Source organism: Carlito syrichta, unplaced genomic scaffold (genome assembly GCF_000164805.1).
Source record: "Carlito syrichta isolate Samal-C Ts95f unplaced genomic scaffold, Tarsius_syrichta-2.0.1 Scaffold301952, whole genome shotgun sequence".
NCBI classification, from domain to species: domain Eukaryota; kingdom Metazoa; phylum Chordata; class Mammalia; order Primates; family Tarsiidae; genus Carlito; species Carlito syrichta.
The window spans coordinates 400,730-426,324 of record NW_007246048.1 but is presented as its reverse complement, the minus strand read 5'-3'; the positions used below and the strand labels follow the sequence as shown (position 1 = coordinate 426,324).

The following is a 25,595-nucleotide window of genomic DNA, read 5'->3' as shown; positions in this document are numbered from 1 at the left end:
CGGCACTCCAGCCTGGGCAACAGAGTGAGACTCTGATTTAAAAAAAAAAAAAGTTCCCATGGGGCTGGCTAGGGGACCTCAGTCTGACAGGAGGCCCCAAGCAGCAGTCAGGAGTGGTGGAGCTTGGGGCATCTGCAGGGAAAAGGTGCCACCTGAGGCCACTAACCTCCAACATGTGAAAGATAAAAGCCAAGTGAGACTTCATGGAGCCCACAGCACCCATGCATCATGGACTGTGCTGGAGCCAGGGCCTAGCCTGGCTCTGGCATCCATGCCTACCCCCTGGCCCCCAGCCTGGACATCTGTGGTCAGCAGAGAGGCTGTGGGCACCTGCCTGCCCTCCCCGAACCTGGCCAACCACAGAAGGGTTTCAGGAGAGTTATGCTAGAGTGAGGGGTGTCTCTGAGCCTCTGCTAGGTGCCCTGATGTCCTCTGAGAAAAGTGCTACATGGGACCCCATGGGTGGTGGGCAAAGGCTTGCTGGGCTGAGGGTCTGGGGGAAGGACAGGGAGGGGGTATGGCTGGGGTACCCGGCATGTGGAGGACCAGCCTGGGGCTCCCTTGTCCCTGCAGCCAGAGTAGGAAATGCACTAGGAGGGCAGCAGGGGTACATGTGGGCAGTCCCTGAAAGTCCTGGGTCAAGACCTGGTCCTGCCATCAGCTCCCTGTGGGACGCATAGAACTCCTTCCTCTCAGGGTCTCAGGAGACACCGTCCTGTGGCCTGGCACTGGGGTGCGAGAGACCTGAGTCCTCCCCCACTCACTGCCAAGGTCAGTCTTTGATCATGAAAGCTGGTCTGCTGGTTTGCTGCTGCCCCCTAGTGCCCAGTGCGGGACCTGGGGGCCAGCACAGAGCTCTCAGGAAGGTTTGAGGAATTCGAATAAGGCCCACCTCCTCCGGGAACCCCCATCCTCTGGACCCTGAGGCACAGGGTTTGACCCCTGAGTAAGGGTGGGAACCTGTCCTAATGTCCTCCCCAGCCAGTACTCCAAGGGCAGAGGCAGGGCTGACTCCCAGTGTCTCCCAGCACATGGGGCAGCAAAGGGCTTTGAAAGGAAAGACAGGCAGAGCATGGCTTAGGGTCCCGGCATTGGGTTCTGAATTGCAGATCTAGAGACTCAGCACGGACCGCAGTCATGTCCACCACCCCCAGCCCCAGTTTCTTAATCTCTACAATGGGAATAACAGGACTTGGCTAGATGTGTATAATCACCCAGCATGGTGCTCACTGAGGGCTCTGGGGAGGCCACAGGGCCCCAACCTGCCCTTGACACCATTCCTCAAGTCCACCTTGGAGCTGCTGGAAGGTGCAGAGCCTGGCCTCTGTCTTGGCTGAAGGGTCGGTGGCTGGCCAGTGGGCATCACCAATGGTGCTCGGGGTGGCCCTGAAGGGACATCCACACACACACTCTGCCTACCCAAGCTCGGTGAACACCGGGAGGCAGAGCCCTCCCTGGCAGGGAGCTACCCCACCCTGCACACCCCTCAGGCAGTATTTCTGGGGAGTGAGGCAAAAGGCTCAAGCGCATCAGAGGACCTCACACAGGGCAAGCCCCAGGGCCTCTCTCACGTTGGGCCTCCAAGGACAAGAACCAGGCAGGCAGGCAGAGTGCAGGGCTATGAACCCACCTGGGAGGACCCTGGGTCTGTCCTCAGCTGGGAGGGACTCGTACCTTGGCACAGCTGCATGGCCTGCTGGGACCCTCGGACACCGTGGGATCAGAAGACAGAGGTCCCAGGCTGGGGACCCAGCAGCACCTGCAGGGAGAAGCGGCAGGTCAGGCCTCAGCAGATCCTAAGGGAGACCCAGGGCTTGTGCCTGGGTCCAGCCTGACTGCTGTGCGCAGGCCAGGCCCATATCCTCTAGGCCTCAGTGTCCCCTCCAAATGAGGCTGGACTCAACCTGTCATTCCCCTCAGCATCGACCAAGGGGATGCCAGGCACATACCTGGAGCAGGTAGCCCTGAGAGGAGCCTGATGGTGGGCAGAATTTGGCAGTTGAAGAGCTGGAGCTGGATGGGCAAAGGCAGGTAAGCACATGCAGTCGGTGTGGCGAGGGGTATGGGAGCAGCCCCAGCCAGAAGGCGGCAGGGCCCAGTTTGGGAGCCTGGGCAGGGGCTCAGATTTCCTAAGAGCAACATGGCCAGGAGAGGAGGGAGGTAGTTGGTGCTGGTGCTGGTGCTGGTGCTGGGTGAGGCAGGGTTGGAGGGTCTGAAGCAGTGGACTGCCTGGGGAGTGCTGGGGGGACTACGATTTATCTTTGGATCAACCTGTCCCAGCAGCCACTGGGTCAGCTGCCTCACCCAGCACGGAGTCTATGGGTACAGCTAACAATTTCCCCTGTGAACCATCAGCCCTCTGCCTCAGTGGAAGGCCCAACCCCACAGCTCCATGAACCCATCCAGGGTCCCTAAAGGATGTGACAGCAACAGGGTGTGGCCATCTGGGTGGGGCCAGTCATCCACCTGGCTGGAGAACCCAGTTGCTGAGGCAGTGGGGTCTGTTGGACCCACAGGAGCTGCTCATGTTTTTCGAAGTCTTGGTGATGCCACAAAGCGCCAGGTCTACCTCTTTGCCCACAGGGCCCGGTCACAGCACTCATAGACCATAGACTCAGGGGCCCTAGTAGAAGCCTCTTTCCTCGGGCTCCATGGACAGGCTACCTTGAGGGGTATACCCCATGCCCCTAGGAACATGCTTCCTCTGTTCTGGGTTGGCTGTCACATCTCCTGGAGGTAAGGTCCTCCATCTAGTTCCTTCTGTAGTGGCTCCTAGGACACCTGCAGCCTGACCAGTGTCCACCTGGTCCTCACCTCACGCTGGCTACTTCCCTTAACTGCCTCAGAGTGATTAAAAAATTACCACACCCCATACTCGGGAAGCAACTTCAAAATTCTTTCTGGAACAAAACCAGTTACAGCTAAAAACACTCTGGAAAGCACAGAACACAAATCCCAGCAAGGAGGCAGAAGAGGTATCCCCAATCCTCTCTCGGGACAGGGTGCACTATCTGGTAAGGACAAAGGTCGCTAACAAGTGGGCTGTGGTGCCTGGAGGGCCCGCCCCCAACGTCTGGCCACTACCGCTGTGCCTCAGGAGAGGAGGGAGCTCCAGCTGCCACCGATTCCTGGGGCGGCCCCGCATAGGGTCCCACTGCCTTGGCCAACTGGCCTCGCCCATCCCTCCTCGCACTGACCGTGGAGAGAGCAGGTGGACGACCTCCCTAGTCAGCCAAAACCAGATAGGACTTCAGCAACTTTAATAAGGACTGTGCTGGAGTACCCCGAAGCCTAGGGCTTTTGCCTTTGCAGGTTGGTAGGTAAAATACATGCTTGGCACAATTACTATACTGACCGCCACGGCTCTGGAGGAGGCTCAGCCAGAGCTTAGAATGAAATGCCCCACTGAGTGAGCAGAGACTTCTTGAAGGAGGCGGCATTTCAGACGGGAAGAACTTCCAAGCAAAAACGGTTGGGGTACACACTGTAGACACACAGCCGCCCGGGCCAGCAGGGGTAGGAACACAAGTTGCTGTGGGGGCAGCAAGGCACTGCTGGGTCACCATGAGCTGTGTGCCCCACGTGAGAACATAGTCTCTGTGCCAGCCCTCACGGCCCCTCCAGTGTCCTGGGCCAAATGTGGAAGCAGAAATTAAGGGCACCAGTCCCGAGACCTGTGCAATGAGCTCACAATGTCCCTCAACCTGAAGGCGTGGGCAGCCCACATCTGTGGGGTGGAGGGACCCCTGGTTTGTGAAGGTCCTTGCAGGGAGCACCAAGCCAGGCCTGGGCCTGGGCCCACTTCCTCATCTCTGGCTACAGACGCAGAGCATGTCCCTACTCCCAGCTGCTTGGGGACCCCCAGCTGCTTGGGGGTGTCAGTCATTTGCTGGTGGGACAGCTTCTGCCCCCTTGGAGAAACATTCAGAAGCCTGTTTCTCCAGATATCAGCTCAGCAGGGTTTAGGCTCTAAAATTAAGCAAAGCAAGCCTCGCACAGCAACAATCAATGGTTTCATTTTTTTCCTTTAATTGGGATGTACAATGTTTGCATTGCAGCAGCTAAAAAAATTAAAATATACATCTCATGTCAGTCCTTCCCTTTGCTCTCGGAAGCAGACGGTCAGATCGAGGTAGGGCTCCAGGACTCACCTATCACAGCCCTGTGGGCTCCCAGGGGGTTCAAGCTCAGACGATGGCACTCTGGCCATCTGACCACAGCACACAGCAGGGAGACCTGCACAAGAGGCCCCACCTCGGTAGGCAGGTCCATGTCAGCCACGGTCCCCTGAGGCTGCACGCACACCCAGGTTGCAGTGGGAGACCGTAGGAAACAATTGAGGGGAGGGGAATCCTTTGACTGCATTAAAGCATGACAGGCACACTGGGCAAGAGTGGCCCCTGAAGCTTCCAGGTTGCCCTCAGCTGTCCCACAGCTCTGGTTGGGTCCTTCCTTCCAGCAGGGCCAGGCCTGGCCAGGAATGTCTTCTTGCCTGAGCCACGCCAAGCTCTCCACTGAGCCCCGGCAGTTCTCAGGGTCTTCTTTCTCCTCATTCCCACGTCACTCCACCAGATTCAACTTTGAGTCCGCTCTGGCCAGCAGCTATAGTCAGGGCACTCACCACAGGAGGAGGAGAGACAAGCCCCCAGTGAGGGAACTTGCCAGGAAGGATGCTCACAGGCAGCAAGAGGAAACTAATTCCACTCCCCAGACACCCAGAACCAAGCTCACTCTGGCCCTGCAAGGGGACTAGGGGATCCTGTCTGCCAAACGGCTGTGAGCCGAGTTATTGCTGTGTTTAAGGTCTGTTCCCCGAGCTTGACAGCAGGGCTTGGTTCAGATTCACAATGAACGGCTGTGTGCAGGCTGAGGGCTCTGAACCACCCTGTCAGTGAAGGTGGTGGTGGGAATGTCCTTTGGGGGACAGGGCCTTCTCTGACACTAACTTCTGGGTGTCTGGAGGAGTTTCAGCTTCACCCTTTCCTCCTGAAAGGACACACATCCTGGCAAAAATGAGACAGGATGATAATAAAGGGCACTTGGCAGTTGGAAAAGTCACCTACACACACCCAGCAGGGCCAGCAGAGGAAGGAGGCACGTTTTGGGAAAAGACACACACTTCAGTGCATACCAAACAATTCTACCCTGGTTTCATCAAAACCTTTCCTGATATCACCAGCAGGAAAACAATAATCCCCCCATCACACACACACAAACACACACACACAATACCTTGACAACCTTAACATTTTCAACAAAGTTTGGATTGATAATACGATTGGTACTTGCCATAGATTTTTAGGAACTTAATTAAGTCTTAATCCCGTTTGCAGGGAGTTGGTAAGGAAGACTACTTTCTCCAGTGGGATTTTAATGAACAATGAACGATCCCTACTCTTATTGAGTCCCACTCTAAGATGTTTGCGTCACACAGCTGGCTTCATGCGGCAGGACTAGAGAAAGTCAACTTCTGGGAAGAACCGACATGGGCACTCTTAGAGGCCTTGCATATCTGTAGTGAGACGTGTGTGTGTGTGTGAATATAAAAGCATAGAGACGTATATATGCACACACATCTATACCTATGCGTGCGTGAAATAATGCTACTTATGAGCTCATATTCACCTCTGGGGCACTCAGGCAGGTCTTTGGGGTTCCAAGCCCCTTGTTAAGGACTGGTTTAGATCACATCGTAAACAAAAGCAGGCCAATTAAACACTATGCTGAGCCCAGCGATACAATTTCTAAGAAGAATGGCTCCAAATTTTACATTCACAGTGTTATTTCTTACAAGTGTAAACATCTAACCAGGAATAACATCCGGCCTGTGGTACTTCCATCTCAGAGCTGTTGAAATAACCTGGGGGGGCGGGGTATGGCAGCAGCAACAGTTCTGAGAACTTTCCTATCGTTCACAAACATTCCAGCAGGCTCTCTAGGGGAAAAGATAGGGTGAAAAACAGGAGCCCCAAACCAGGAAGGGAGAATGGTGACTTTCTCACTTTTCATTTAAACTCAGTAGCTTCCCTTAAGGTCCTCCTCAAAAATCAGATTCATTTCTACCATTTGCACTGTCCCCACACAGGACGAGCCAATCCCAGCTGGGGAAGGCCTCTACTGGGAGCTGGTGGGAAAAGCCTCAATGGGCTTCTCAGAGGCTGCTCTGAGGAGGGGCTACCCGTGGGCCCCACTCATGTGTTCAGGCAGCAGGCAACCCGGCATTCCAGGTGCCCTCCAACTGCCGTTCAGAAGAGGGAGACGGAAGTTTGGGGGTCTCAAAGCAGCACCTGCAGACTCCGGACAATAGTTCCAAAATTATCTCCACTTACCATGTTAAAATACCCAAAACATTGATAGTTGTGACCAAACCGACCCACATGACAGTCACCGACCCAGCCAGATTTGCCTTTGGAGGCTGAGGAAGGAGCTGCCCATCTCACGGCCAGAAGGCAAGCAGAGCTCCCAAATCCAGCTCCTAAGTCAGGGGCCTTGCAGTCCTAGGTTCAACCTCATTTTCATGATGTGGCTACTCTGGGTCTGGAAACAGGAAGCTGGTCCAGAGAACTGGGCCTGTGGGTAAAAGTGGTGGCTCTGGCAGGGCCATGGAGCTGTCTCCAGGCTGTGGGCTGACCAGTCCCCATCCCTTCTCTCTTCTTTCATTTTTGCCCCATCCCTGGGGCTTCCCTGGGCACAGATCTGCACTCTCCTGACTGAAAGGAGGCCCCATGCATGACATGAGCTGGAACTGAGGCAGAAGGGCTGCTGGGTTCTGTCACTAATGGCCACCAAGACACCAAGAGGGGCTCAGACAAAATAACTCAGTGACATCCTCATCCTGGAATGAGAGTGTCAGGTTGGGTCCAGCCAGGCACAAATCTATGGGTGGCAGATCCCAACACTGGCCCTTGAGGCAGACCCTGGCCCAGCCAGCTCTGACCTGGAGCTGGAGGATGTCAGGGCCAACATCTCTGGACACCATGGAGGCTGTTTACAGCCAGGTGACAGCTAAGTGACAGGGATGCTGCCAACCCTCCCTGGTGGGCAGAGAATGTAGGCTGTCGTTTGTGCCCGAGGCGGGGAGGGGGCTGCGGATGAGCATGTCCCCCCAGGATGGTGGCAGGCTCTCCTCAGACCTTGGGGGCGTGGAGAGCCCAGCTGTTGACTCCTGCACACGAACACCTCTCTACATTCTAGTCACATGTGAATGCATAAAAATGGGGATGTGTCCACAGGTGCCAGAAGGTTAGGGGAGTGGTTACAAGAGAGGGAGCAGTGGCCAGAGGGGCCCCTGTCCACTTCCATGAACACTGTCGCATGCAGCACAGGCCTTACAGTTCACATACTTTACACGGGTATAGAAAGAGTTACGTTAAAATTAATCTCTTTACTGATATAATTAAATTTTAAATCCTGAGAAGAAAACAGAGAGAGAGAGAATGGTGCTGGGTGCCTGGCGCCGCAGCCGCTGGCCAGCACACACCACAGCATGTGGGCATGGTCCACATACTCTGCTGGGGACACAGGGCAGTGCTTCCAAAGCCTGCTGGTGGCACCTTCTACCTGCGGGACAGCAGAGGGGCTCACGCCCAGCCTGCAGGAGTGAGGACTTCTGGCCCAGATGCAACCTGGCCACAAAAGCAGGTGAGTATTAGGAGAAAAGACCAGTGCCTAGTCACTGGCTGGCTACCGACTGCAGCCTGAGGGCCAGCGACACAGCTGCAGGCTCAACCCCATAAAGTTGGAGACATTCCTGGTCACATCGCCCCAAAGAGCACTTGTGCCACGTGGCAAAGACACGCAAACCGCCTGGCCGCCCGCGGCATGAGCAGAAGCCTGCCGTGACCAAGCCAGCCTGGCAGAGGCAGGGTGCATGGCGCAGGCTCCTGGAGGTTCTAGCCACTGCTGCCTCATGGCCTCTCCCACCATGGTGCTCAGCAAGTGGTGATCTTGTGGATGTTTCGCAAACAAGTCAGTAAACGGTGGTATGGGCTCCCTGGAGCAGCGACCACCTCAAACACAGACTGGAAGGCCCTGCGGTCGAGCTCCTCCTCTATCTGGTGTCTGTAAAAGTCCGTGGCGACCAGGCAGAAAAGGTTCACGTCCACCTGCTCCAGCTTGCCCATCCTGCTGATGACATGTGGAAGGCTGACGGAGGAGTTAAGGAGAAGGCTGGTAAGTGAGGGGATGCATCTCCCTGCCTTTGCCTAGGTGCTCCTTTCCTCATATGGCCTCCCAACAGGCCCAGAGAGGTTCCCGAGTGACCAGAGCACCAGAGAGGCAGCCTAGTGACTACAACAACTGCCACCAGTTGGAAGCCTGCAGGGCAGAGGTGTGCCAGACAGCGCTGGCCAAGGAAGTGGGAGCCCCGCAGGCAGGGTGCTTGCTCAGCAGCACTTACCTGACCTGGTTCCTGTACAGCGCTGGTGGCCATGCTCCCTTTAGCTCTGCTCTGGCATGCGGCAAGGGAAGAGCTGCAGCCCTGCCTGCCCTTGCCCCGTCAGGAATGCGGGGTGAAGCCGTGCTGTCAGCGCCAGGACAATTGTGCTGCTTAGAAGCTCTTGTGGTGTTGAGGAAAGGCTGTCTAAAGGGGAACTTCTGGTTGCCAGCATTTTAGGGGTGGGAACTAGGTCTTTATTTAAGCCTTTCCCCCAGGGGACAAATGAGGCACAATGACAAAAGTTAATGAGAAGCAGCATGGGGCGAAACCCACCACACAATGCACACAAGTTGACGGGACACCCAGAGAGACCACCGCTGCCTCCTTGCTGCCCTCAGCCCGCCACCCCTGCCACACACCAGCCCTTCTGGGCAGCGCTGGTTAACAAATGTCTGAACATTCTGCTTTCTGTGTCCCTGTCAACATTTTTACTCCAAGCCTTGGAGTTAGGGCCAACATTACCTCGACACCATGGGGTTCCTGCAAAGGTTAAATTTCAAAACCTTGAACGCGAAACATGAACCTAGATGTCAACAGAAGGATGTGCAGGGATTGGAGGTAAGAAAGCCCAACCCAGTGCCAAAGCCCCACGGAGGATACATGGCTGCAACCCACGGGCTGGTGGAAGCGCTGACAAAGAAGCAGGAGAGGCTCCATGTAGCCATGGCGACTGGGGTCCTCTGAGTGAAGTTGGAGAGGGAGAGCATGACCCAGTCCCGGACCATAGATGACTGCCCGGTGCTGTGAAGAGTCTGGAACACCTGGGAAGAAGCAGGCATCTGAGCGTCAGGGATGGGAGATGGGTGAGGGAAGTCACCTGGGGTGAGGAGCCGCTGCTGCAATAATGGGAGGAGCTGAGCCCTCTTGGTGAACCTGCTGGGAAGTCTGGGCTTGACTTCTCCAGATCTCCCACTCCATCCCTGCCTCACATGCGGACACCCTCACCTTATACACCACAGTGGCCATGAACTGGGGGTACGGCTGCTGGTTGGACAGAAACTCTCCGATGACTTTGTTCATGACGTCCTGGGGTGGAAAGAAGTCATCTAGAAACTGAGGCAGGATCCTTGCCACCACTCTGGCTTCACAGGGAAACCCCTTTCTGATCCTGGGAGGAGGGACATGGGTCAGAGCCTTGCCCTGGCTCCCACAGCTCCTCCAGCCTTCCCTGTGCTCCAGTATTAGGCAAAATGCTGATGTGGAACCAGGCCTATGAGGTACCCTTGATCTTCAGGGACTTTCCAAGTGGGGCAATCAGAGTACAAATTTTGGGAGAAAAAAGGCAAAACCACAGCTCTTCCTTTATCCACCTCGCTGGTGCCATGCTGCTCAGCGCAGGCTTAGGAGTCCCACACTCTGTGGGGTCAACAGTCCAAACCATGTAAAGGAATAAGCAGAAATGGTTGGGGTGGGGACATTATAGAAGAGGTCTTTAAAGTCAAACAAAAAGGCCTGTCCTCATTATGTTTTTGTTTTTTCCACATCAAAATGCTCTACAAACGTTTCCACATAATGTGCTCTAACCCTCTGCAGCACTGTTGTCAATCAGGATTTTTTTCCTAGGAGACCTGGACCCCATCCATGCTCCCACTGCTTCTTCCATCAATAAATCCTAAGACTTGTCCCTTGAGCAGTATTCTTTTTTGTTGTTGTTGGAGTCTCACTCTGTTGCCCAGGCTGGAGTGCCGTGGCATACTCACGGCCACCCCAGTGTCGACCTGCTGGGTTCCGGAGATCCTTCCGCCTCAGCCTTCCAAGTAGCCGGAACTACAGGCACACGCTACCACATTCGGCTAATTTTTGATTTATTGTAGAGATGAGGTCTCGCCAAGTTGCCCGAGCTGGTCTCGAACCTGCGGGCTCAGGCAATCCACTTGTCTTAGCCTCCCACAGTGCTGGGATTATAGGTTGAGCCACTGAGCCCAGCCAAGCAGTATTCTTTTTGATGCTGAAAGACAGTGTCACCTCCTCTCCTATGAGGGCACACACGACAGCCATGTGTAACTGAGAAGCACTGGAAGTGGCCCAGGAACTAAACTGTGTTTGTCTGAGGTGTGCCTGGCTCCACCCGCCCACAGGCCAGTGACTGGCTGTAGCTGTTGCTCTGGAAGACACCTCCACAAAGGGCAATCACCTCCAGCCTACCCCATGCCTCCCTGTGGTATCTCGGGATTGGTCGAACTGAATGCTTGCCCTGTGCTCACTGGGGCATTTATGTCCTCAGCACTGAACCATAAACTTGTCAAGGCGGGGACTCAGTCATGGCACCTGCCTATGACTGGACCATGGTGGTTCTCACACATGGAGGTATGTGTGAACTGAAGAATGACTGCAGAGGCTCACTTTAAAATCAGCATGGAAACCGACCAGTACATGCTCACTGGTCCAGGACACCTCCACTGGCCAAAAAGTAGACACAGCCAAAGGCCATCAGCACCTGCTCTTGGGAAAAGTCTACTGCTTCTCACTGGCCAATCTGGTCAGAGATCAGGTCAGGCAATGCAATAAGGCCTCAGATCCAGCACACTGCTGGGATTGAGAGACCTGAGAGCAAAACAAGGGCCTTGTCCTCAAGAAAAAGACCAATGAAGCCCCATAACCTATTTTCCAGAGGAGGCAAGTGAAACCAATTCTGAACAAAGGTACACAGGTGGGGAGGCTGGAAGGTTAAGCCACCCATCACATGGGCTCTCCCAGATTCTCATGTTTATTTTAACCTTTACTCATCCCAACACTGTTCCTCATATCACTCATAGATGCCATTCACTCCCTCCCATGGCCCTTGAAAATCAGGGCTGGACTCTGCTTCGACTGGCTAAACGGACATATCCTTACTGACCAAGCTCCTCGCCCAGTCTCCCAAAGGCCCATCATTCCTGCCCCGGGCCACATGCTAAACTGCCAGGTACTGTTCCCGCAGCCTTTGGGAGAGAAGGGCAGGCACTGGGACAACCCTGCAGTTGGTCAACACCACACCTGAGCTTGAAGGTCCAAGGATGGCACACTGCCCAGAAAGCCCCGAGCCAAGCCAGCTGCAGCAGGGTGTGGTCAAGAAACACTAGCAGGGCAATAGCACAGCATGAGGGGACCAAAGTTCCAGGGTAGTTCATGGCTAAGGTGGGCTCCATCTCTTACCTATCGAAAAGTACAGATACCCGCTCCATAGCCACAATCACTGACTCGCTGTCTGGGGCTACAGGATTAGGGTCGGAGCTTCTACCAGGACTGATTTTCTCCTTTCCTGAAACAAAGGTGTTCAATATAAAGGTTGCATAATTTGTAAAACTCAACAGGCTCTGCAGACAGTGCTTTGCATGCAGGAGTTGACCAAGTCCCTGGAGACAATCTGAAAGCAGGTGATGTGAGTTACTGGCTAGCCCAGGACCCAGTCTAGGTCCCTGTGGCTCAGCTACGTGGGATAAGTGGCCAGAGGCATGGCTCTAATCCCTGTGCAGAGACATGACCCCAACCAGGTACTCCTGTCTTAGGCTCTAGAACCTTTCTTACAAGGTGATGGGGCTGACTTAGGGCAACAGCAAAGGTGGCATATCAAAGGGCAACTGAGTCTACGTTCCTTGAGCTACAGTGTTTTTGTCTTCCCTGAAGAGAAACTGGGCTGCACTTGCTGGGCACCTGCAGCTGGGTGAGTCCCTGGCCCTACTGTCTGCTCACCTGTGTACATGCAGGTAAGCATCAGGCCCAGGGCCGCCATGGCTCGATGTGGGCTGTGCACGTTCACTCTGTCCACGCTGAGCTTGACCAGAGACTCTGCATCCAGCCGGGAGAGCTGCTCAGAGAGTAGGAGGCGCTCCAGGCCTCTGAGGGTGCAGTGGTAGATGATGGAAGGGGTGGACTCCTCGCTTCCGGACAGCATCACCCCACACATCTGGACAAGAAGGAAGTCTTCCAGGTCCAGGACCCACTGTGTGTTTTCAGGGCACTCACACTTCCTCCCCAAGACCAAAACTGACCCACAGGGACAAGGACATGGAAGCCCACTTCCTGTATCCAGAGGAAGACAGTCAGGGCCCACCCACCTGTATTATTGATGCTGAGAATTCTGGCCCTACATCCAGAGGATAGTTCTCAATCAGGTAAAACGCGGTGGCACACATTACCAGCACGTGCTGCTGGCTGTGAATGTTCACACAGCTGAAAATGAGAGACGACAGCCAAGCTTAGCCACACACCGGGGCTACTCCCATGCACTGGAGACGGCTTCGCAGCGTGCCCAGCCTCTGTCTGAGAGTGCAAGCCTGCAGACCAGACCGGCTCCTGTGAGTGCCCACAGTGTATGGCTCCTTCCAGCCTCCATGGCCCGACTTAACTCGTCAGCCTCTTCCTGACCACCCTCCAAGATGGCCATGGTTGTCCACCTCCCCCACACCCCACTTGCCTCTAGGCAGCTTACATAGCCCTCTCAGCCAGCCCTGCTCCACTCCACACTGGCCACCGCACACACCTCTATCCACTCCTCAGGGCAGCCTGCAGATTCCCTCACTCCAGGCTGCATCCCTTCTACTAACTCAGTATACCCTGTGCTTTTCCTTTGTGGCACACATCACTGGTGAGGCTGATTTGTGTGCTCTCCTGTCAGTGCCTGCCTTCCCACAGCAGCAGGGACCTGCCAGCCTGTGACTGGACGAATGGCCACTGTGGACAAAGAAGTCCACATGATGCCCCGTCCACCCACAGAGATGCACGCAGTGACACTCACACTGGTCACTGTGCAGTCCCATCTCTACCTCTGAGGTGTGTGACACGTGCCCCTCTGCCTGTAGTACTGAAGCCAGCTTTGCTCACTGTCTCTACCTGGATACCGCAAACTCCTTGCATTTCAAACGTATCCCCTGGGCTGTCCCAACTTTCCTCTCCTGAGTCTCCTGCACCCACAGCACTAAGAGCCACAGAGCAGCCTGCAAATCAGCACTGCCAGGGCCACTGCCTTGGTATGGCCTGATCTGGGCCTGCCTCTGAGAGCACATTGCTACACTAATGCATGTGTCCAGTTTGCAGGTCTGTGTCCCATGTAATCTGGTGCCATGCCAGGCTTTGGGGATGCAGAGACATCACTAGCTGTATGCCCAACCTGCTCCCAGAGTGCTCCCTGTCCGGTGAAGATGACAAACATGAAGGGTTCCCCACAGGCCCATGCCACTCTGGTCTGCATAAGGTCAGCAGCTCCAGTGAGCTGCCCTCCCTGCCCCAGCACATCCCAAATCCTGCCTGATGGCCACTGACATGTGCCTTCTCACCTCCCTCCTGTCTGAACTGCGCCAGCCAGGACTCCTGAGACTTTCCCCCCTTACTCCAGACCTTCCACCTAACTTTGCCTGTCTCCTGTATGGTTATCCAAAGAGAGCACAGGCTTTTCTCAGTCCTCTTCTCAGTTCTAGTCCTAATTCTTGCCCTTGACACCCTTGTCTCAGTGCCTGATGAAACACTACCTGTCCTCTAAAGGCAGCTCCTGTGGGCAGGAGCCTGCAAACCAGAAAGGCTGCCCATCTCAGCTTTATCCCTCCATGGCTTTGGGAGAGTGGAGGTGGGCAGTATGTCACAGGGTCGTCCCACTCCTCCCCAAAACAAGACACAGACACAGCTATGAAGAGCGTATCTGACTTTCCAAGGGGCTCTAACACCAGCTCTGCTTCACCAGGAACACATCAGTGCACACGCAGCTACTTTCAGGAAAGGTGAGGTCAGGATCAGAGTGGAAGCAAGAGGGATGTGTTGGGGGACACAGGCTGGGGTGCCTTGGGGGAACTGCAGGGAGGAGACCGAGTCAGGGAACAAGAACAGGGATCAGGGCAGATAGCATGTGTTGCCAGCCTCATGAGTAGGAGTCAGAAAGAGATGCATGGAAGTGCATGCCAAGTACAAGAGACGAAGCATTGGCTGGAGCTCCATCTTGGGGGTACCAGAGAAAGCCTTGGCATACACCTGTGTCCTTGCACTTCACTGACCTCAGCCAGGGTAGAGGCTGCCTGGGCCCCACAAACACCTGCCTGGGCCCCCCGACTGCCATCTGCATGCTGTCTGGCTAGGGGCCTGGTATGTCTTTAGACAGGTGTGACATGGCTCTCTTCACAGCCATTCTAAGGCCCCACCCCACCCAGGCTGGGTTCCCACTCACTGGGCAATTCCTTTGAGGTTAGAAAGGAGATAGTCGCTGATGACCGGGATAAGCTGCTTGGCGGTGTCATCCAGCAGGTCACACTCCAGCACGTAGAGCACGCCATGCAGGGCTCCAATCCTGCTAGGCAGATGGCTGCTTCTGAGAGTGCTCTCCAGGAGGCGGCTGACCGGCTCCGCTACGGCCTTGTCCTAGGCACACATATGAAGGCTGCTGTGAGCAACAGCAGCTCCCAGCCTGGTGGCCCACCTCCCCACAGCCAAGAGGGCTGCCCCATGCTATGGTGGAAGTCTCGCATTTAGAAGAGACTCACACAGCAGGCCTGAGATCATGTCTTCAGAGAGGCCTGTGTGCAAGGTTTAGCCCCTGGTTGGCCTCTGGGAACTTGATATTAAGAGGGCACCTGTCACCACTGCCAAGAGAGTCTCTCCGTTCCTCAGCTGTTTGTAAGCAACAAGGTCTATGCTGAACACCTGCTTCCTTCTGGGAGTCTACAGTTTTGGTATGAGCCAGGCAGAAGGTGCCTGTGTGACCAGCCCCAGTAAAAACCCTTCCAGGTAGTCAACACTCCACGTGTGTTGCCATTGCTTGTTGTTGGGAGGAATTAAGCACATCCTGTGCAATCCCACTGGGAGAAGATTCTAGAAGCTCAAGTATGGTCTCCTCTGACTTTACCTGTGTCTTTTCCCTCTGCTGACTTTGCTTTGTGTACTTTCATTGTAAATCATAGCTGTGAGTCTATATTGCAGAAACCTGGTGGTGGTCTTGAGGACCCCTGATACCAGTCTATACAAACTTGGGCCAAAATAGCATCAATTTCACTTAGTATTCTAAATATAAGGGAGTTAAGATTAGATCTAAACACTAGCACCATGCTCTTCACTTCCAATTCGCTCTTTAACAGTGGAGAGAACTTCACAGAAAACAGGCTTCAGGAAATAATGTCCTCCTCTTTCAGTCTAAGACCATGGGGGTGCAGAGTTCCCATGAGGGTTGGATGGCCAGGAGGTCTCCTGCTTTTGTGGAATGAGATGTGGCTCTTGGAATAAGTAACCTCTCCACAGGTGAAAAGATCAGGAGAAATGGAAGCTGCTCCCACCCATAGAAGGGGGACTGAAGGGGGAAGAAGTTCTGGGATGATCATTTCCTTCTCGTGACCACCTCACCCTATGCTGTCCCTGCCTCACCCATGACACTAGAGGCACCTCTCTCAAGATGGCTCTAGCCACACCTCCATGTCCCACTTCTGAAAGTCCAACGCCAGGACCTGCAGGTGAGGATTACAGATTTCACAACTGTGAGCAAATGTGTGAAAAGAAATGGTATGCTTTGGAATGACACTGTGTGTGCCAACGCACAACATGCCAAAAACCTTCACAGACATAGACTATCTTCAAGGAAAGGCGCTTATGCACACTAAACTGGGAATCAGTGTCCATGTTTCACCCTGCCGTAGGATCTGTTTTAAACATTATTATTCCTCACTTGATTTACTAACAGCATGACATTTGCCTAGGGGGATCTGAGCCTGAGCACAAAAACTCAATTATAATCCAAGTTAAGCCAACAGCTGGAACTCCCCACAAAGAAAAAGGACGCTTTATGCATTGAGCTGTTTTGACATCATCTCTGCAATACCCAGAGGGTGTTCACTTTGAAGAGATGTGTTCACACAAGAAAAACCAATGTGCTCATTGTTTCCACTCCCTGGATGGCTTCTAAGTCACCAGCGTGGCACTAGGCCGCATGGGTGGCCCACGAGGGCAGATACCTACTACTCTAGCACTCTGGCTTGGTGAGGACAGTGTACGGGGAGCAGTCAGAAAGAGGGAGGGAGTCAGGCTCCAGGTTACAGACATGGGTACTTCCACATCTTATGTGACCTGGACAAACCAGATAACCTTGGACCTCAGCCTCCTCAGGCTGCCTTTGTCAGGTGGGGATGCAGGAGGAAGAGTTCAGCAAACACCAGTGCCTGCAGTGATGCAAATGCCATCATCAGCATCACAACAGTGTTTAGGACCTACGGACTGCATGTGGAGCAAAGGGCAGGCCTTGGTGGGTCCCGCAACACCACTCTTGCCATGGACCCCAAATGCCTGACACATGGCAGCTTTGTGGAAGAAAAGAATTTCCACTGCTGTCAAAAAATGGATTTATTTGGCTAGCGTCACATGACAAAGAGCAACGGGCATCAGTTTTGTTAGTCCTAAGGGCAGTGCTGCTACCCTTCAATAAGCTCTCACAGACCTCGGAGTCACCAGGAATTGTTTCCTGTGTGTACCCGATGTATGTTTAGCAACTACCACATGGTGACAAGTGCATGGAATGTGGGTGCCATGCTGTGCCAAGCTGAATCCTAAGACATTAGAAGCAGAATAAGGTGGAACTCAAAAGAACAAAGCTCAAAAAACTAAAAGAGGAACTCAAAAGAACAAACCCTTGTGGTGGTCTGAATGCTGTGTCTCCCCCCCAAAATTCATATGTTTATACCTAATCCCCAGTGTGATGGTGTCAGGTCATGAAGGTGGGATTAGTAGCCTTAAAAGAGAGGCCGGAGCGAGCTTGTTCACTCCTTCTGCCATATGAGATATCAAGAAGGCATCATCTATGAAGCAGAGAGCAGCCCTCACCAGACACCAAGTGTGCCTTAATGTTGAACTGCCAGCCTCCAGACTGTAACAAATAAATTTCTGCAGTTTATAAATTACCCAGAATAAGGTACCTTGTTATAGCAGCCCAAACAGACTAAGACAATTGTCATGTTAAGAAGAGACCACAGATCCAGACTTTAGGTAGGTTAATTAATGCAGGGTCATTGTGACAAAATGGACCCCCGGAGGGAAGCTGTGCAGTCCAAGAAGTGCAGGGCAGCCTGCATCACATCTGAGAAGGAGTGTGGGCCTGGCAGGCCACAGGGCATGCTGTGGAGAAGCCAGCTGTGTTTCCACCATCTATGCTGTCCCAGCACCATCACACGCCTGTGGTCCTGTGGGGATGGGATCCTCCAGTGCCATAACAAACCAAGGAGTACAGAGTCCCAAACCATGGCTCAGTGACCATGACACGTATCACAGTGGCCTGTGGATGGCACTGACAGTAGCTGACTGGTGCTGTAGCGCACGTGTGCCACAGAAGTTCAGTTCAGGATGGGCCTTCAAAGGGCGTGGTTACACCCAGCATACCTGGCCACTAGGTCCAAAGGCAGAATGTGCCTGTACTGTTTCAGCAAGGCAGCTTCTGTACCACCACTCACTCACCATCCCAAGGACAGCAGCCGCCTTACAGGTAGCAGGCACCAAGTACTGAATAAGAATCTCGTCTTCTGAAGGGTGCACCCTCCGCAGTTCTGTCAGCGTCAAATACATCATCTCAAATTGGTTGCGTTCAGTGAATAAGTCTGAGACCACTAGAAGCTAGAGATACAAAACATTAGGATAGAAAGAGGAGAATTATGCTATTAGAATATAAGTAACAGAATTCAAAATGCTGCTGGCGGCAAGGCATGTTCTAAGATCCAAGAGAGAACAGAATATGGGAATTCACAGGAGACCTGACTGGGAAAATAAATCAACAGAACCTGGAAACCAAAAATATAGGATAAACACATATCATGAAGAAAAATCGCTCAGCGAGTATCTTGCTACAAATGCCTTGGCATATACCAGACGGAGGATGAGCTGGAGTTGTAGTTAACCACCCGTGTGGGAATGCTCATCCGTGGAAAATACCAGGTCCTTCCTACAGTGTGGGAACAGGCCCTCAAAATTCATAAAAAGATAGAGATGGGCTATTATTTGTTTCAGAAGTAAATGCTTTGCCACCTATCTTCTTCATCTCCAAGCACTCCTCTCTCTAGCACTCAGGTCTTCACATTCACACCTAAAAACAGATCTCAAACAGATACGAGCCCCTGCTCTCTAGGAGTGTATTGGTAGGCTCGGGCTGCCCTTCCTTGAAGGCCACAGGCAGCAGTCAGGGAATTAACTAAATTGCAGTCCTCAAAGGGGTCCAAGGACACCCAGGGTACCTGAGACCCTTGCATGGTGCTCACAAGATCAAATCTATTCCCATAATAACACTAAGACTTAATTTACTATTTTACCCTCATTCTTTCCTGAGGGTACAGTGGAATATTCTAGAGGTAACACAATCTGAACAGACTGAATGCAAATGGTATGAGAATCTAGTTGTTTTCTAATAAACCAGATACTAAAGAGATTTGTGAAAATATAAAATAAAGACATTCTCACTAGTTTTAAAAACTGCTATCATTATTATTTTCAAATGGCTTAGTAACTACTTTTCAAACTTCTTGGTTTTTCTTTCCAGTCCCTTAGATCTGACAGATATAACCCAAAGAAACAGATGCTCTCTGGGGTCCTCACTAACTGGAGAATGGAAAGGACCTGGGCTAGTCTGGAGCGGCTGCTCTAAATGGTGCCTCTCAGAAGTGAGGCCTGTGAAGGTGGCTGTGTGCTATAGGACCTGAGGAAACGAGCAGATAAGGGAAGCGAGCCTTCAGGTCTCTGAGACGATGTGACAAATGTGCTACCACATACTTGTGCTATGTATGTGTGTGATGTATGTGTCTGAATGCTGTGTGTGGTATGTGTGTGTGGCATGTATGTATGAGTGGTATGTGTCCATGGTATGCATGTATATGATATGCCTCTCTGTGTGTGTGTTTGTGTGTGATATGTATGCCCAAATGGTATGTGTCTGTGGTGTATATGGTATGTATGTATGAGTGGTATGTGTCTGTGTGTGGTATGTATGTGCACAATGTTGGCACCTGTGCTGAATGGTGTGTGTCTGTATGCAGTATGTGTGGTATGCATATGTGTGATGTCTGCATCTGTGTGTGTGATGTGTGTCTGTAGTACATATGTATGTGGTGTTATGTGTGTATGATATATGTCTATGTATGTATGTATGAGTGGTGTGTGTCTCTCTGTGTACTATGTGTGGTATGGATAGATGTGATTTATGCATCTGCATATGCAATATATATGTGCATGGTGTACGCATTCGTGTGTGGGGTGTATATCTATGGTATGTGGATATACACCCCACACACGAATGCGTACACCACGGTCAGTCCCAGATGCAGCTGTAGTGTGGCATGCATATACATGGCAGGCATGTGTGTGATGTGTGCCTGTGTGTACAGTATGTATCCATGAGGTGTGTGTGTCTGTGTGTGAGTGGTGTGTGTAAATGGTATGTGTGGTATGTATGTATGTGCATGATATATGCCTGTATGTTGTGTGTATATATGTTGTGTGTATGTGTGAGTGGTGTGTGTGGTGTGTTTGTGTGTATGGTGTATGGCTGTGTTGCATGTAGTACGTATATAAGGGATACGTATGTCTGTGGTGTGTATGTGTGTGATATATGCATCTGTGTGTGGTATATGTCTGTGTGTGGTATGCATGTGTGTGATATGTGTGGCATGTATGTGATGTGTGCACCTATGAGTGGTATGTGTCTGTGGTACATGTGGGATGTGCATATATGTGTACTATGTGTGTATGTGGGGTGTGGCATGCATATGCGTGGTATATATTTGTGTGGCGGATGCATCTGAGTGAAAGGTATGTGTCTGTGGTGTGCGGAGGCACATGTATGTGAGAGGAAGATGGGAGAAGGCAAACTTACAGATCGAACAACTTCGCTGACGAGAATGACAGGGGTCCTCCTAGCTGAACTAGACGGCAGGATCCAGCGACTATACAACTCCAGCAAAAACTGCGAACAGGAGTGGATGTCAACTCCAGCCCGGTGTTTCCTATAAAATATTCGAGATGGGTACTTTCCCCACACACAAGGTGAGAGATTCATTTCAAGATATGCTCTCAACAAATCGAACAACTTAAGTGATATCTCAAATTTCTATAAGAAACGAAAAGGCCAATGAAAAACCTGGAGTTGATTGGAGATGTGGGCGGTGATGAAGGTGCGGGCGTGTCAGCCTCCTCCTCCTCCTCCTCATCCCACTCTTCTTCCCTTAGGGGTGTGATGTTGTTCCCCAGCCACACAGAGTGTATAGACACCTGCCAAAGAAACAGGACACTGGTTCGATGCTTGGGCAAAAGTACCAAGCTCCTTGTGTGCAGGTGCAGTTGGAGCCCGGAACTAAGCACACCCACCATCAGACCAGCCAGGGGCTGCGCAGACCCACCAGGTTACGAACAGAGGAGCCCATGGAGCAGGTGGGCAGGGGGCTAGTTTGCTGTTGGAAAGCTCCAACCTCAGGCTAAAGACCTGAAAGAAGGGTGGTCAGTCCCAGACGCAGCTGAGAAGGGGAAAGGAAAGTGTTAAACCCTATTTGTCTGAATTACTTGTTTACAAAAACCCCCTAGAATGTAAAAGGTGATGCACTGATTCTGGAGATGGTGGAGTGGGAAGGATGAGGGACCCAGCAAGAGAGAGAGAGAGAGAGAGAGAGAGAGAGAGAGACGGTGGCTGGTAGAGGCAATTACCCCATCCCTTTGGAGGGTGCCCAGCTCAGGGTGAGCCAGAGTACCCTCATACTTCTGTAACTCACACCCCAGATCAGACAGCTACTGCACTCTCAGCACACCTCATGTGTCCTCCCTTCCGCCTGGTTTTCTGGGAATCCTGAAACACGTAGCACAGCGGTCATGGGCCATGTGTCCACAGTGACACTAGTGTCCACAGTGACACAGCGGTCATGGGCCATGTGTCATCAGTGACACTAGCCCTGACTCCCACTCTCAGCACCAATAGCCATTTCTCCCTTCGATCAGGCACCCTGCAGTTAGTGGGCAGTGGGAAAGCAGCAGACTGAGTCTGCAAAAACAATTCTCAAGCAGAAAATTAGTGGCCCCTGCACTCCCCACACCCAGCCCCCATCCCTACTCCCACCCCTTCCCCAAAAGCGAGTAGTGGCTCAGTTCAGTGGCATTCAGGGGCTGAATATCCCAGATGGGGCAGGGGTGGAATTGTCTCAGCCTCAGTGTAATCCCACTACATCTGGTTTGTGGACAGGTTTGTGGACGGGTAGGCATGAAACACTGAAAGAAATAGGCAAATGCAACATAGCCAGAGAGAAACAGCAGGAGCACAGACCAGTATCAGTGGATTTCAGAACAAAGCCTTGCTCACCCAGTGAACCCCAGGCCTCTCATTCACAGTCAGCCCTTCAGAAACACACTTCCACAAAACATATAGCACATCCTAATGTTCACTTTCATTTATCTTGAGGCAGAAACATCTCTACAAAGGTGAAAGAACAAAAGAATTTGTGGCTTCTTCTCCGACAAAGTCTAGAAAAACACAAGCTGGTGAAGCAGCTCCCTGCTTCCTGCCCATTGAAGCCAGCACAGAAAGGGACCAGAAGGATGCCGTGTAGGCACAGAGCAGGGGACAGGGGGGCAGCGTGATGTCCTGAGGGCTCTGCTGCTAGGGCTACGGGTCAGAGCTCAGAAGAGGAAATACCAAGAACAAGTGCTTGCAAATGCTGTTCTGATCACTTTCTTCTGAAACAAAAGCTAAAGCAAGAACTGTCCTACACAATTGCTTTATAAATGAACGAGCAGCACTATGAGAGGAAGGCAAAGCAGGTGGCCAGCTCAGTCCAGCTCTCCTCTGCAGCTCCATGGCATGTGCCACTGTGTGCACGATGCCCCTATTTATCCCATTAGGAAATTGAAGCTCAGATCAACTTGACCCACCCAGGAAGTGGTAGAGCTATCCATTTGCACACACAAAGCAATGCCACGGCTCTACCCTCTGAACTGGTGTCTGGTCAAACCTGTAGTCATCAGGGTGGGGTCCTTTGTAGGGTGTCCACTTCAACCTGAGCATCTCAGCTGACTGTGCTCTATGTCCTCACCCCCCTGTCTTTTAGTGTCTCCTGGGTCTTACCTAAGTCTAACTCAGACCCTCTCACTGTCTTTCATACACATCTCTATTATTATACACGTCAATATTTTAAAACCTTTCTGGAATAAAGAATATAAATAAAAACAAAAACAAAATTTACTTTCATTTAAAAAATGCATTTAAATTTTCTCCGGGATGTTTTAAGGAGCCAGAGTCTGAGGACAGAGGCCAAGGCTAGGGCAGGAGCTGCGAGACTGACCTGGCCAAGCTTGTAGCTCATGTTCCCTAGCTCTCGCTCGGGGTTGATCTGCAGCAGCAGCTTCTCATGGCTGATGAGGGCGCCTGTGGAGAACAACATGGTGAGCACTGCTCTGCACACACCTGCGAGTGTGCAGGCCCATCCAGTACCAGCCCAGCAGGTGCTCATCCCTGAGGGGCTTGCCCCTGGCAGGACAGCCCAGAGGGTGAAAGCCCTGCGGGTGTTACAGATGGTTTTTCTCTGTCATTTTGTAACTTGTTAGGCCGGCAGGGTCCGTGGGCAAATGACTCTCATGCTCTCTCTGCAACAGGCAAGTCTCTGGGGACCCAGCCCACCATCCCTTTTGGAAATCCTGCCTTGGTGCACGGGCTGTTCAGGCACACCCAGCAGACGACGGCGCAGGATGCCTCCCTCACACCCTCTTTCATGTCCCGGCCCTCCTCGCTTCCTTCTGCTGGACACCCTTGTAATTCCTGAGTACCAGTCCCCAGCTGAATGCCCCTAGTCAACCCCCCACCAGACTCAGTACCAATCTGCTCTCTCCCAAGGGGCCTCCCCATCCCCCTTCCCTGGAAGCACTTGCTCCCCTCGGAGCTCCAGGAGTCAGCTGTCTGCACCACCCTCATGCCCCGTCTTCTGCCTCTATGACAGGCCACTTCTCAACCATCCTAGTGGCCCATAAGTTCTTTGAGGGCTGGATTCATAGCCCTCCAAGTTCACAGAGCTGGATTTATTTCAATGCTCTAATAAAAGTTTGGGGGATGTATAACATACTGCAATTCCATATAGAAACTTTTCCAAGTAAAGCCCTTAAGGTGCTTAAACTCCTAAAAAACTAGAGAACATCAAAAACTCTCTGCTAAGGTACTATTTGTTCAACCAAAAAAAGTGCATTTTTAAAAAACACACCACAAAATTCCCTTCTTTTAATCCAGGGTGACAAACACCAGTGCCTGTCATAGGACAGGTTCCCAACCTGAAGGCCCGGATGGAGTGTGGGCAACTGACAGCACAGTACACAGGGCCCAGGGAAGGAAAAGGGGTGGGCAGTGGACACCCTCACAATTTCAGGCCCAGGTGTGCCCCAGTCCCACAGGGCTGTTAAGAGAAGGCAGGTATGTTCCTGCTGTATCATACTTCTTCTAAGAAGTTGAGATTCAAAGCCAGGCGCAGTGGCTCAAGCCTGTAATCCCAGTACCTTGGGAGGCAAAGGAGAGAGGATTGCCTGAGCTCATGGGTTTGAGACCAGGCTGGGTAACATGGTGAGACTTTGTCTCTACAATAAATCAAAAAATTAGCCAGGCATGGTAGTGTGTGCCTGTAGTTCTGGCTACTTGGAAGGTTGAGGCAGAAGGATCACCGGAGCCCAGCAGGTCGACTCTGGAGTGGCTGTGAGCTGCACTCCAGCCTGGGCAAATGGAGTGAGATGCCAACTCAAAAAAAAAAAAAAAAAAAAAAGAAGAAGAAGAAGTTGAGATTCAGACTGTTTAGATGAACTCTGTTATTTTTTTAACATGAGTGACTAATTTGGCTTTTAAATCTCGTGCGGGCTGCCAGTCTTTCAGCCTCAGGTCTCTTTTGCTTCCTACAACTTGACTGGCAAGAGACGATGCTTCTAGTTCATCTCTAGATTTTATTTCCTCGAGGCTGTAAAGTCTCCCTTGTCCTGAAAGAGACTCCTGACTACGAATGAGGGCAGCGTTTAGCACCACAGCCTCCAACTCAAGCCACACTCGGGCCTTCCTGTGTCACCAGTGTGGCAAACATGCCAGCCACGTTCTCCTTCTAGTCCAAGTACAACAACCTCCATTCCCCCCAGGTACCTGTAGTAGCTGGAGACAGGGAAGGGACAGGATCCCATGCCTGGTACGAATGATGGGTGGCAACATTGTCTCTCTTTGAAACCATTGCTTGAATCTCCTGCTCTACAATCCCTCTGATGACGCTCAACTTCCTCCCAAACCTAAAATTCAGAACAAAGGCAAACAATATTTTGCTTCAGAACAAAGGGATGATATTTTGCTTCCTTCAAAATCTTACAAGTGAAAACACTGGAACTTTCCCTCTGCTTTGCCTAAAGGAACCTGGCACAATACAAAAACTTACTTTACAAGTGAGTTTCTCTACATGAACCCTTTGATGTCTATGAGCTGGCTCTCTATTGCTCTGCTAGAGTCTGCCCCCAACACTCATGACCATCCCCTCCCCTACCCCCATCAGTTCATGTCACATCTTCAGCCATCACTGGCAGGAGATCACCTCTGGGTTTGTACCTCCTATGCAAGGCCACACGCCCAGTATGCTTGCTCTCAATTCTAGCAACAAAGGGCCTGGGTGAAGCTGCTGGTCATCTGAGAAGGGCCCTCACTGTCCCTAGCACTGGCTGTGCCTTGGATACACACAGGAACTCAGGCAAACCTGGTGTCGAGAGCTTTCAGAGGCTTGTTGCGGGGCTGCTGCTCCAAGCAGCTCACGGCTGGGTTGCCAGCCACAGGCACGGTCATTGCGCTGAGCACCAGGGAGGTGATGGCCTGCACGGCCAGGACATTGATTTGGGTCCTTTCCGTGTCTTCCTGTAAGGACAACCCACACATCAACAACACAAGCAGCAAGACGCAACAACCAATTCTGCCTCGATTTGCACGCAGAACTCCAGGCTACATGGTCTAGCAGGCAGGAAGAAGAGACCTGAGTGCTACGAAGGGACTTTTGTCAGCCTCAGTTCACCTGAGTACAGGGAGCACCTCTGCACACCTAGGCCTTGAAATAAATTTGATGGAAAATGTCTGCTTTTCAAAGCAAGGACTCCTATGGGCACAAAACTCCAAATATAAATTACTTTTTAAGAACTTATCCTTAAGTTTCCTCATTAATTTTAGAAGAATTGCATATGACAATCTGTTAGCCTCAGAGAT

General features: G+C 52.1%; 1 protein-coding gene across 1 annotated transcript in view; it reads right to left on the bottom strand.

Moving 5' to 3' along the window:
• Positions 1 to 7,364: 7,364 nt before the first annotated feature.
• HTT (huntingtin) overlaps positions 7,365 to 25,595 on the bottom strand; it is a 158,195-nt gene continuing 139,964 nt past the window's right edge. The window contains exons 55-67 of the mRNA XM_021711235.1: positions 25,099 to 25,253; positions 24,504 to 24,643; positions 22,681 to 22,763; positions 20,496 to 20,626; positions 20,232 to 20,361; positions 17,831 to 17,986; positions 14,571 to 14,761; positions 12,475 to 12,589; positions 12,110 to 12,323; positions 11,573 to 11,678; positions 9,383 to 9,545; positions 9,038 to 9,198; positions 7,365 to 8,145 (exon numbers count right to left, since the gene is read on the bottom strand). Of these exons, the coding sequence (XP_021566910.1) occupies positions 7,932 to 8,145; positions 9,038 to 9,198; positions 9,383 to 9,545; positions 11,573 to 11,678; positions 12,110 to 12,323; positions 12,475 to 12,589; positions 14,571 to 14,761; positions 17,831 to 17,986; positions 20,232 to 20,361; positions 20,496 to 20,626; positions 22,681 to 22,763; positions 24,504 to 24,643; positions 25,099 to 25,253 (1,959 nt within the window). The 3' untranslated portion in view covers positions 7,365 to 7,931. The remainder of the gene's footprint in view (positions 8,146 to 9,037; positions 9,199 to 9,382; positions 9,546 to 11,572; positions 11,679 to 12,109; positions 12,324 to 12,474; positions 12,590 to 14,570; positions 14,762 to 17,830; positions 17,987 to 20,231; positions 20,362 to 20,495; positions 20,627 to 22,680; positions 22,764 to 24,503; positions 24,644 to 25,098; positions 25,254 to 25,595) is intronic.